At 32.1% G+C, this 12,176-nt stretch overlaps 1 protein-coding gene across 3 annotated transcripts; it reads left to right on the forward strand.

Moving 5' to 3' along the window:
* The first annotated feature begins 2,153 nt into the window (after positions 1-2,153).
* LOC114412932 lies at positions 2,154-11,488 on the forward strand. Of its 3 annotated transcripts, none has more exons than XM_028377045.1 (11): positions 2,154-2,481; positions 5,956-6,093; positions 6,534-6,596; positions 7,392-7,462; positions 7,585-7,851; positions 8,829-8,992; positions 9,080-9,135; positions 9,241-9,365; positions 10,678-10,846; positions 10,947-11,044; positions 11,126-11,488. In XM_028377045.1, the coding sequence occupies exons 1-11, from the start codon at positions 2,214-2,216 to the stop codon at positions 11,228-11,230; spliced, it is 1,524 nt and encodes a 507-aa protein (XP_028232846.1). In that variant the 5' UTR covers positions 2,154-2,213; the 3' UTR covers positions 11,231-11,488. The 3 variants fall into 3 exon arrangements, with proteins under 3 accessions (XP_028232846.1, XP_028232845.1, XP_028232848.1); XM_028377044.1 differs by having other exon boundaries at positions 2,155-2,481; positions 5,956-6,097; positions 6,529-6,596; XM_028377047.1 differs by having other exon boundaries at positions 2,156-2,481; positions 5,956-6,097; positions 6,529-6,596; positions 9,241-9,293.
* The last annotated feature ends 688 nt before the right edge of the window (positions 11,489-12,176 follow it).

Genomic DNA, 12,176 nt, shown 5'->3' on the forward strand with positions numbered 1-12,176 from the left:
TTTTTCATGAAAATCATTGCCCCACAAGCCACAGTCCCCACTTGTGGAAGTTCAACAAACCCTCATTTTAAAACTCCATTGCGTAGGTGTAGTGTGCTTGCGGAGACTGAAAAAAGAAGTGAAGTGACCGACTGAGTATTATACGTAGAAAACTTGTCAAGTTCTATTGCGTTGACCGAATATTGGGGAGTGCTAGAAGAGAATACTCATTTGTTTGAAGAATAACGTGATTTCAAGATCACCACTTAATTCTCAATGAAATAATTCGTGCTTTCAATGTGAATATTTTAGAAATAAATATATTTAGTAATGATTTAATCAAATAAAACTGAAATGCTAAGTTATAAAGGTCCATATATGAGATTCACTTCTAAATTATTATTCCTCTAAAAAAACAAATTATTACTACTTAATTTTTTTTATGTTACAAGACATATAAAATATAGTCATTTAATATCAATTTGAAAATTTACTTTTTTATTATTTTATATTAACTTATTACCATATATATATATATATATATATATATATATATATATATATATATATATATCATTACTTTTTTGACACAATATATATCACTTTTATCTAGTGCATATAAGCTATTATAAGAACTATTAATTCAGTATATCTTTTTAATAATCAACCCTTTCTTTTGTGGGTGATCTATTGGTTGTTGAAGCGAATTATTAAAAAAGGTTCCCATAGTGGATTTCTTGCATCTTACACTTGATAGGTAAAGTTTGATTAATTTTCAGTCTTTTATCCTAAAAGCATTGTTGGCACATAATAAAGGCTTTGTTTTTTGCTGACTAACGCCTGAAAAGACATCAAATTCTTAGGGGAAAGAAGTTGCTTCGTCAATCATCAGTTTGTTAACAAAGATAGTCAAGGTTGAAACTTTCAAAGGCTTTTCTAGTGACATTAATGGGCACAAAAAATATTACTCACAAAAACATTCATTGTCATATAAAAATTGGTGAAAGAAAAAGAAAGAATAGATAAAAGAAAAAGTACATTAACCGTAAATTGTATACTACTCTCATCTAATAAGTTTATTTTAATGTATTCACAATAAAAAAATATTTTATACCGAAATATTTGTTTTTGTTCACATAGAATTCAACAAAAATAAATGTAATAAAATCTAACAAAAAAATTAAATTTTGATTTATATTATTAGTTCTAAAATTGATTAACTCAATTTAGTTATTTCTTTCTATTCTTATAAATCCTTCAAGTCATAAATCATAAAATCTCCTATGACTAAAAAATTCTATAGAATTTTTTTTATAAAAAAAACTGTTCAAGAAAGATACAGATAGAAAAAGAGAAAAAAAAAGATACTGAGGGTAAAAATATCCACTAAAAAAATACCACCAAATAAAACTATTCCCTTTATAATAGTTATAATAATGATAATAACTGTTTTCTTTAAGCAATATCATAATTACTGTTATTAGCCAAACTTTTAAGTTTCATCATATTACATGAGATGTTACCAATATATATTATCATTATTTGTAAAACATTTTTTTAGAAATTTTTTCCAATATATGTTTATTTAAAGAAGAGAATTAAGAATAAATAAAAAGAAGAGAATTAATAACACTGTTTTTTTTTTTATAACATACTCTTTTTTATTACTTTAAAATGAAAATCTCCAAAATTATAAGAGAAATTTATTGAATTAAGAGTAATTAAGACTTATAATTTTTCAATTTTTAATGAATTTTAATTAATAATAAAAATATACCATTAAAAAGAAGAAATTAGTGGCATTTCTTTATCTAAATATATTGTAGTAGTTTGATAAGGAAAAAAAATAGCAGAATTCATTTTATGTAAGTTACAAATGTTGTAGTTTATGGATGTATATAGAGTGCGATAAATCAGTGTTATTATTAAATTTATAAGATTATTTTATATTTCAAGTTATAAAGTTAAAAATAAATTTAACAATAACTTATATTTTATGAGAAAAATTTAACATTAAATTATAAATTTTATCGGTTTAAAAATTAATTTATCAATAAATGACTGACTAGTATATCTACTTGTTTTGCATATTATGAGAATAGTAAATATGAATTTTACATCTTTTGGACCTCACACCTTTAGGGAACAATTTGATTATTTACAAAAAGAAAAAAAAGAGGCCAAAGCAAAGGAAACCCCACTGGTGAGTGGTGAGTGGTGAGTGGTGATTTTGTATGTCTGCTTCCGTTGCGTTGCGTGTCGTTTACATGAATCACAAATTAACAGATGGCTTGTTCCCACCTGCGAATCCATTGCCCATTCCGAGTTCTGAGTGCCTTCAAATATTATCATACATCAGACATATGGCCACGCCACCCTTCATTCACGCGCGCTGTGCCTACTCGCCTAGAATTTCCAATCGCAACAGCAAGGGAGCCTCACAACAACCCCATTTAGCTTCTTCCTCCTCACCCTCCACTTTTACTTTCTCTATCTCTTCTGGTAATTTTTTTTTTATTTTAATTCCCTAATCTTCCATTTTTTTAAAACCGATTTCATTGTGGATTTGTTATTGCCCGAATTTACGTTTCTCATAATTAAGATCGTTTTTGTTTCATTGGCCAATTGTACATCGAGCTTTGATTATTTCAATTTTCGTTACTATCATTTTACTCTTCGCCTTCTGTTCTTGTGTGCACGAGAGGTTGGTTTACACGTGGGAGAGCAGTGAGGGTCCACCCCTGTGTAGACACAAGGAAAAATAAAAAAGAAAAATACTGCTTAGGACTAGTGTTAATACTGAAAATCCTTCTTAGGCTATTGCTTCCTGCACCTCCAAGTTGCTTCTTTTCACCCTTTCCGCAATGTTTTTTACCTTTCGGATTGGTCATTCCGGAAGCCAAAAAAGATGCAGTAAACTACATCCCCCTTCTTAAGCTACTTACATAGTGGGCCAGATTTATACTGTTGGGCTAGAGGGTGGGGTGGACCTGGTACTGGCCCAAGGTCCTGTATGGTCCACCTTCTTTGATGAATAGGAAATTGGGAAGTGACTTGAAGATCAATTTAGGGTGTGTTTGGTTTGCATTTTCATTTTCTGAAAACTGTTTTCATTTTTAAAAGATTAAAATTCTGAAAACATATTTGGTTTAACTTCTTGTTTTCTGCTTTCAAGAAATAAAAATACTGAAAATGCATTTTCAAAAGGAAATGTATTTTTAGATTTACTTAAGATTACATTCCTTGCCATCGCATTTTCATTTTACTACCTGATTTGAATTGAAAACGAGATTTTATTGTTTCCAGTTTTTGGTTTGTTTGGGAAAATATTTTCACTTAAAATGAAAACAGAAATCCAACTAAATACATTTCTATCATCATTTTCTATTTCCAGTGAAAATAAAGACAGGAAACAACCAAATCAAACACCCCCTTATTTATTAGCTGATTTTGTATTTTGGTACTTGGCAGCTAACTAGCTCGTTGGTAGTTTTGCACCACTTTAGAAGTTTTCAACGTTCATCTAGTTCTAGAAACTTCATTTATCTATGCTATAAATAGGACTCTATTTTGATTGATAGAAGGAATCACATGAAAGGATACGCACTACTTATACCAGAGTTAAGAGGTTGTGACTGAAACTAAATAGGAGTTAACTTGATATTATGGGTCTACATGTCTTATTTTATAAGTGCAATTGGCGATTGCATACCACTAACTCATTGTCCTTAATTAAGGCAAAATACAGGTTTCGTTGCCTAACATTGGCCAATATGAAATCACTTGTGTTCCCAGTGGAGAGAGTGTAAAGTTAAGCACCATGCAAAAGCAAAACATTCTTCCATTGGCTACATACAACCAAGCATTCCCTAGGTAGATAGTGTGGGTGGTTTTCTGCCGTGGGTCAGTTCAAATCGAATGCAACCAGCAGCTCTCTGAAAGTTGATAGACATTATACCATTACTCAGCCCAATGCAACCAATTTGCCCACTTCTTGGGCTACTCACAATCAAAATAGTGTGAGTAAGTCTCTAGCACCTTATTTAGTACTTTAGTTTGACCATCTGTTATAGGGTGATGTGCTAAGATCATTTGAAGAGCAGTACGCTTTAGGCAAAATATTTCAAATCAGAACTTGTTTATAAAAGGTGGATCTGGATCTCTTACTATGAAGGTTGTCACTCCATGGAGATGAACAACCTCCTTAGCAAACAACTCAGCCACCATTTGAGCCAAAAAGGGGTGTTTCAATAAGATGAAGTGACCACACTTGGACGGCCTGCCCAAAACAACTAGGATTGCATCATACCCCTTAGATAGAGGTAGTCTTGTGATAAAATTCATCCCCACATCATCCCATTATAGCCTTTGGTATAGGTGATGTTTTGAGTAGACCTGCTGGAGAATGGAGATGCTGCTTGATACTTGTTCTGCTAGCAGATAGGGTGTTCCACTACAAATTTAGTTACTATAGCCATCATCCTTTGCCAAAATAGGTTTGCTTCCAAATGCCTATAGCTCCTATAAGCCCCTGAATGACCCCTACTGGGTTTGAATGAAATTCAGGTAGCACTTTAGCAGAACTGATGTCCATTCTTAGTTAGCTGTTATAACAATTCTACCCTTATAGAATAGGCATTCCTGATCTAAAGAATACCCTGGTTTCTCATTTGTTTTTTCCTGAAATGAAGTGATAATTTTACTCAAGTGAGGATCAACATTCATTGCTTGTTGAATATTTTCTGCAGCCAGCAAAATTGGCCCTATGAGAGCTATCAATTCCCCTTCCTCCATTTGTGATAGTGCATCTGTGGCCCAATTCTCCTGTCCAGGTCTAGGCCAATAGATTATGTCAAAATCATAACCCAGTGGCTTAGCCAGCCAGTTTTTCTGATTTTGGGTTGTTTTTCTCAGCTGTAATAGGTGTTTCAAGATTTTCTGGTAGGTTAAAACTGTAACTTTCCTGCCTCTTAGTATGGACACCAATGCTGGATGGCTTACACCAATGCCATCAATTCTTTTTCATAAATGGGCTTACTTAGATTCTACAGAATTTAAATGTTGTATTTGTTTATTGTTCATTTGATGATTTGAATGTTGTTGCTCTATCTTTTGATTTCAAAAGTAGTTTTTGTTCCTCTGGAGTTGACAAGAGATCTGAGTAGGTAGAACTTTCCATCATCTGAAAGGCTACATTGTTTTTTCTCCTTTTGCGTCAGACACTGTGCTCAAGAATGTTGCATTACTAGTGTTTGACCTTGATGCTTTTTGTCTCTTGTTCGACTATAATGTTCTCAAGATGACATAATCTTCAGACTCGCTGTTAAATGGTGAAATGATCATAGGATAATGAAGTCTTCCAACAGTTATTGAGCATAGTCTTAGGATGATCTTCATGATCTTTCAATCAGACAGATTGCCAATTTTTAATCCCTGTATGCTTAGAGAGAACATGTTAGCACATAATATTCTTATTCATCAATTTGCTTTGTATGTTATCCATTAAAACTATAGGGCCAGATCATCTTTTCCTCAACAAGATTCATACATATGCCGCCTCAAGGCTCCATAATGTTGGGAAGCCTTTTGCATTGGGCAACATTTTTTACAATTATTTCCTCCTTGGCTTGCTTTCTCCATCCTCTTTCTTTGTCACTCTTTTATCTATTTTCTTTTTGTAGTTTTCTAGGTAAAAGACCATTGTTGGAATAAGGTTTTGGTAGGGAAGAGAGAAAAGAGAGAAAGATGGTTGTGCATATTTGTTTACTGAATGACTATAAGTTTGATAGATGTGATAAAGTACTACAACCTAATACTCCTATAAACCTACTAATGATTACGGCAAGTACTAGTACTAGTCTAAGCCTACAAACACTAAGACTAATAATCCCAATATTCTAACCACAGTATTAATATTGGTGCAAATATATGTTAAAGTTTTAATTTCCATTAAGGCTGGTAGATGAATTTTTGCAGGTACAAACAGTGGACAGAGACACCAGGGCCTTAGAGCTCAAGCTATGAGTTCTGTCACTCTTGGAAATTCTATTGCTAGCATAGGGAATTTGAAGAACGACCCTGATCATCTCCTTGTTCTTGTTCATGGTATCTTAGGTAGGTATGTGATATATTTATATTGAGAGGATAAAAATTTGTTTGAATTATTTTGTGTTAAAATATGAGTGATGCTTGTATGGGTGAAAAGTGAAGTTAACGTGCTTAATGCTTTTAAAGTTAGTTACTATATTGAAGTTCAGTTGGAAGGGATTATGATTTTCATCCTGTTTATGATTAGTGGGTACCTTTCCAGTTTGCCTATCAATTATAAATCTGATTCAATTCATAATCTCACAATTTAGCCTATGAATGTGAATAAAGAAAAGTATTCCTTTCATTGTTTACACTTTTACCAGTTGGTTTCATTGCAAAATTTGTGCCCAAGGTTGTTTATCATATGTCTCATCTGTCCGCTTCTTTATGTTGGTCATTTGGATGTTGATCTGTAGTTTAGTCTCATACAAAGTTGTACTGATGTTTTGATTGATACAGCACAGGGGATTGGACTTATGCAGAAGCAGAGTTGAAAAGGCGCCTTGGAAAAAACTTTTTAATTTATGGTTAGTGCTTCTTTTTAACTAGTGGTTCTCTATGTTATATTGCATAATGCTCCTCTAGGTCTATAAATTGAGCTTGTTTGTAAAGTGTACAAGGGTGTATCCACCCTTAAATTTTAGAGGGTTAAAGTAGTTCAAATTAGTTTAGTGTGTTAAGATTGTGATGTAGTTGAAATTAAATCAATGGTGGATACACCCTTGTTTGTGTATTTTACATACTTACATACAAGCTCACTTTAGAAGAGCTTTCTATGTAATGTTTGATTGTTGAACCAGAGTGTTCTTAGTTTCTTTAAATTAAATCGTTACTTTTGGGATGTTTGATTGAGAAAATATTTGAATATCTCATTTCTTTTATTTGAATATGATGTCTTGTCTGTGTGTGTTGTGCACAAAAATGGAATTGGTCAAAGCATGAGAACAATTGTGAAAAATTTTCAATGATCTATGGAGGCAACTGACTGAGATACCTTAACCAACTCAAACATAATCTGCTTTACTGGTTTAAGTAAACATGCAAAATTTAACTCTCACTCTTGTGCTGAACAGCCTTAACTGTTCTTTTCACTTTCTTTCAAGTTAATGCTGGAAAAAGTCTATTTGTATCATTTGGAAAGAAGTAAGCTTAAGCTGCCTAAGATATATATATATATATATATATATATATATATATATATATATATATATATATATATATGCTGTGAAAACTTTCTTGGGTATTGCATGAGTGCCTCATCCGTGAATAATGTAAAATTATTTGTCTAGCTGAAGTCCTTAACAATTATTTGTTGTTTGCAGTAAGTTCATCAAATACGTACACTAAGACATTTTCTGGGATTGATGGAGCTGGAAAGCGATTAGCTGATGAAGTGAGTCCCGAGATATGCAAATTTATGTATCTGAAGTTAGCATGCCCAATTTCAGTTCTGATAGCTTTGAATTTCTCTCAAATTGTTTCATGTTGAATGATTATGGCCTTTCATCAAAACAGGTCTTGCAAGTTGTTAAAAAGACAAAGAACCTGAAAAGAATCTCCTTTCTAGCCCATTCTCTGGGAGGCTTGTTCGCTAGATATGCAATTGCTGTTCTTTATTCACTTGATACCTATAGTAGGGACCAACCAGGTAATCTAGCAAACAGCGTGACAGGAAATTCCCAGGGAACAAGCCTTTCAAGAGGAGGGATGATTGCTGGGTTAGAGCCAATCAATTTTATAACTTTAGCTACACCACATCTTGGTGTGAGAGGAAAGAAGCAGGTCTGTTCTGGACAATATATTTTTTTTGTCATATATATGACTTCCATTTGAAACGTCTATATATCAGATTTGTGTTGTCGTTTTTTTTTTTAAACTTGAAATTGTCTTGGTGCTGTATGTTGAAATTATGAGCTTAGGGATAGAGAGAGGAAGAGAGATAAAAGAGAATGAAACACTGAATTAATAATTTGATATTAAGTATTAACTAAGATATTACAATGTCTTGATGTGTTTGGTATATTTGTAAAACTTGAAGCTCTAACCCATATTTATACTAATTAACTAATCATAATCCTGGCTAATTAGGTGAACAAATCATTGAGATAAAGAAATAAGTTGTTAACTAAAATTAAGAGATAATGAGGAAATAGGGAAACTAAACCTTGAAGATAATGCAAGATATGACACACTCCCTCAAGCTAAACCTTACTAAGTTTGAAGCTTTTTTTATCCATCTAATAGTTTCTTTGTTTTCCCTTCAATTTTCTCTGAGCTGAGATTTGACTTTGAGTATTCTCTTTCTTGAATTAGTTTCTTGTACACAGTTCTTAGTTTTTACATCGAATTATGCATGCTTGTATTTATATTTTGAGATTTTTATTTTTATACAGGCATACAGCCTTTGAAGAAATTTTTAAATAGAAAGAGTGGAAGGAGGAGAGAATGCCAGTAACTCTTTTAATAGCAGTTCCGATGGAAACAATACTAGAATAGGATTTGCATTATCCCCAAACAGGTCCTAACAAAAATTTAATTTTACTGGAGAAATGTTATATTACAATCATGAAAAAGGTGATTAGAAAATAATGCTAATAAACAGGACTTTTTAAGTCAAATGAATGAATTGAATATCCAAACCATCCTTCTGCCAACCCCCTCTGTTTATATGTCTTGTTGATGCTCTTTGTGTTTCTCAACTTGTACTGAAAATTTGCCGGCCATAAGAGTTTTGACTGTTTACTGTGCATATATTTCAGCTTCCATTTCTGTTGGGTGTCCCAATCCTAGAAAAGCTTGCTGCACCTATAGCTCCTTTTTTTGTTGGTCAGACAGGTAGTCAGTTGTTCCTTACTGATGGTAAACCTGACAAACCACCTCTCCTATTGAGAATGGCTTCTGATTCTGATGATGGAAAGTTTTTGTAAGTAAAGGAATCTATTTGTACTAGTTCATATCCCTCTTTTTCAATTAAGTAATCTAATACTTACAAAGTTTAATATTTCTGTAGATCTGCACTTGGAGCATTTACATGTCGCATCATTTATGCAAATGTTTCATATGATCGTATCCTCTCAGTATGTTTTTCTGTTTACAACTTGTTAGGCATATCAATGATAAACTTATGGTTCCTTTCTCCTCAATTTTGGTAATTTCTTTAACTTCATATAGATATGGTTGGGTGGCGCACATCCTCTATAAGGAGGGAAACTGAGCTCAGTAAGGTGAATATGATGATTTCTCCAATTGGATTGTCTTATTTTTTGTTGGTTACTGATCTCCAATATTCAACAAATGTAAGTTTAATGATTAATAATTAATACTTAGATTATGACTAAACTAAAATCTTGTAGGATGCTTGGAATTATGCTTAACATCCTAACTGTGCTTAAGTCTTACATTTATAATCTGTTTTACTTGTCTTAAATTTTAGATTTATCACTTAAATGGTAAGTTGTAATTTAAATTCTACTATTGCTAATAGGATAACCGGATATCTTCTACAGGTATGAAATATTATCAGGAGTTCTAATATAAAATTTTGTTCATGTCGCGATGAATAATATCAAGTAATGAAAATAATAGAAGTATAAAAGAGATTGTTATTATTATTATTTACTACTTTGTGTACTAGAACTGTTACAGAGCATCAAATTTCCTTACCCTTTCCCAATAATAATATGATGATGACGTATTAGATTTTATCATCATCAATGCATTAAATTTCAACAGAAAAGGGTTTAAAAGTGAACTTGCATCTACTACATCAAAGTTTATCTGGGACATTGTGATAAAGAAACAAATATGAGCTGAGAGAATTAAGTGTCCCATCAAAATGTGACTATATTTCATTTTTTTAATTCTTTGATAAATACTTGTATACTACCGTACTTCACTTGAGGAGACATAAGGTTGGTTTATTAAGAAATAAGGAAAGGTCACCGTTCGATCCCTCCTGCTAACAAAAAGCTACAAACTAACAATTAACATTTTGCCGATAAAAAAAATTGTACTTCACTTGAAGAACTTCAGTAGTTTGACTGTTGATTGGGATATTCAGTTCTTCACATTTTCAGTTATCAGGATGGTTTTATAATTTGCACTATTCTCAGTTCATTAGTAGCCTAATCTCTATTGTCCCTTCATAATTAATTAGGAATTTCCAATTCGAATTTCCTATGACTGCAGAGTCACAGCCTGTCTGCAAAAGATGAAAGCCTGTATCCAGAAATGGATGTGGCAGTGGTTCTTAGTTTTATCTGTATCAGTTGATCTAGCAATACTGATGTTCTTGAATGTCTATATTTAAATCCCTTTGAAACGAATAAAATAAAATAAAATTGATGGATCAATTCAATTGATACTGCAATTAAAATGTTGTGACTTATGAGTGGTGTTAATTCTGGCATCCTAGTTTGTTCGTTAGCTTCCATGTTGCAAGCGTGGAAAAGAAACTAGTGATGCTGGGTAAAGGGGAAAGCGCTGCAATCCTTTTTTTTGGGTGCAGGTTCTGTTTTGAAAAGTAGGAGGAGATTTTCTTTAATATAAGAAAAGTTAAAGAATGTGAATAAGTTTTTATGGTATTAACATTTTCTATTGTATTGGCAGCCTCCTCGAAAATCTTTAGATGGATACAAGCACGTGGTTGATGTGGAATATTGTCCCCCAGTTCCTTCTGATGGGCCTAAATTTCCTCCAAAAGCAGTAAAAGCAAAGAAGGCAGCACAAAATGCGCCAAATACACAGAATACTGTAGAATATCATGAAATTGTAGAAGGTGATTATTATTGCCTAGAGTAACTTATTAAAATTAAGATGTGTATCGATTATCTGTTCAGTCACTGATGTTCCTCTAAAGCCACTAATCTTTTTAACAGATGAGATGATTCAGGGATTACAGCAGTTGGGATGGAAAAAAGTTGATGTCAGCTTTCACTCAGCATTCTGGCCTTTCTTTGCTCATAACAACATTCATGTACTGCATCCATTTAATCTGTCGGATGATGATGGTATCACTGATACAGAGTTTTTAACACGAGTGCTTGTATGATTTCAGGTGAAAAATGAATGGCTTCACAATGCTGGTGTAGGAGTAATTGCTCATGTGGCCGACAGCTTAAGACAGCAAGAAGCATCATCAATTTTGCCTGCTAACTTGTAACTAGTGTACTAGTATGTAATTCCACTTTGCCTGGGCATGCCTAATACTGTGTTTCATTTAGATAATGAAAATAGAGATGAAAATTAAAGAATTTTTTTTGAATTAAAGTAAAGTGTAAATGAATGGATTCCACATGGGACCCATCAAATTTCTCTCCTCCCTCCCTAAACCTAACACAGCCTAACTACACAATACAAGATGAGAAAACATTCTTTTATTACAGTAGTCATTAATATAATTACAATATTTTATTATTAACATACGTTCATATAACCTTACGGTAGTTCTTACTTAACGGTGATTATCAAGCAACTTTTAGAAAGATACACCATCATACCAATGGAAACAATATGGTTTGTGTGTAACATGACTTGCAAAGCATGGATTATTATTGGCATTCCAGAGTACATATTTGAGCTTCTACATGTTTTGACTGTTATCAGAATCGTACAATTCATAATTTGAAGCTTACAATTTGATACAATTTGGCTACCTACTGATTTATATCGTAAGATAAATTTTAAATGACTCTGTATCTGATACATGAATGAATTTATGCAATTTTGTATCACGGATAAGAATTATACGATTCAATTAAATAATGAATGAAAAAAATACAGGATTTAAATTCAAACGATTTAACATTGATTTGTGCAGATTAGTAAAGAAAATGCAAAATTTATTTAAATAAAATTATTTGAGTTTGATTTTGAAAATTAATATTTTTGTATAAATGTTGGATGCCAGTTTAATATGAGAACCAAAACCTTATAGTTTGAAAATGAGAAATAATACTTATATAACAACTTGTACAACAAATCTTACAACAACAAAAGAAAAAAAATGAGAAAATACTTTTTTTTTTTAAATATAAGAAATGATATAATAAAAAGAGACAAACAGATAAAATGATATTATATAAATTATTTGTAAAAATTATTTTACA

Source organism: Glycine soja, chromosome 5 (assembly GCF_004193775.1).
Source record: "Glycine soja cultivar W05 chromosome 5, ASM419377v2, whole genome shotgun sequence".
Taxonomy (NCBI): Eukaryota; Viridiplantae; Streptophyta; class Magnoliopsida; order Fabales; family Fabaceae; genus Glycine; species Glycine soja.

What these genes read in the sequence shown, in the direction of transcription:
- LOC114412932 (XM_028377044.1), top strand. Translation starts at nt 2,214, where the DNA reads ATGTCTGCTTCCGTTGCGTTGCGTGTCGTTTACATGAATCACAAATTA. An exon ending in GTGTGAGAGGAAAGAAGCAG is followed by an intron (nt 7,852 to 8,828) that starts GTCTGTTCTGGA and finishes CATATATTTCAG; the next exon opens with CTTCCATTTCTGTTGGGTGT. An exon ending in TTGCTCATAACAACATTCAT is followed by an intron (nt 11,045 to 11,125) that starts GTACTGCATCCA and finishes GTATGATTTCAG; the next exon opens with GTGAAAAATGAATGGCTTCA.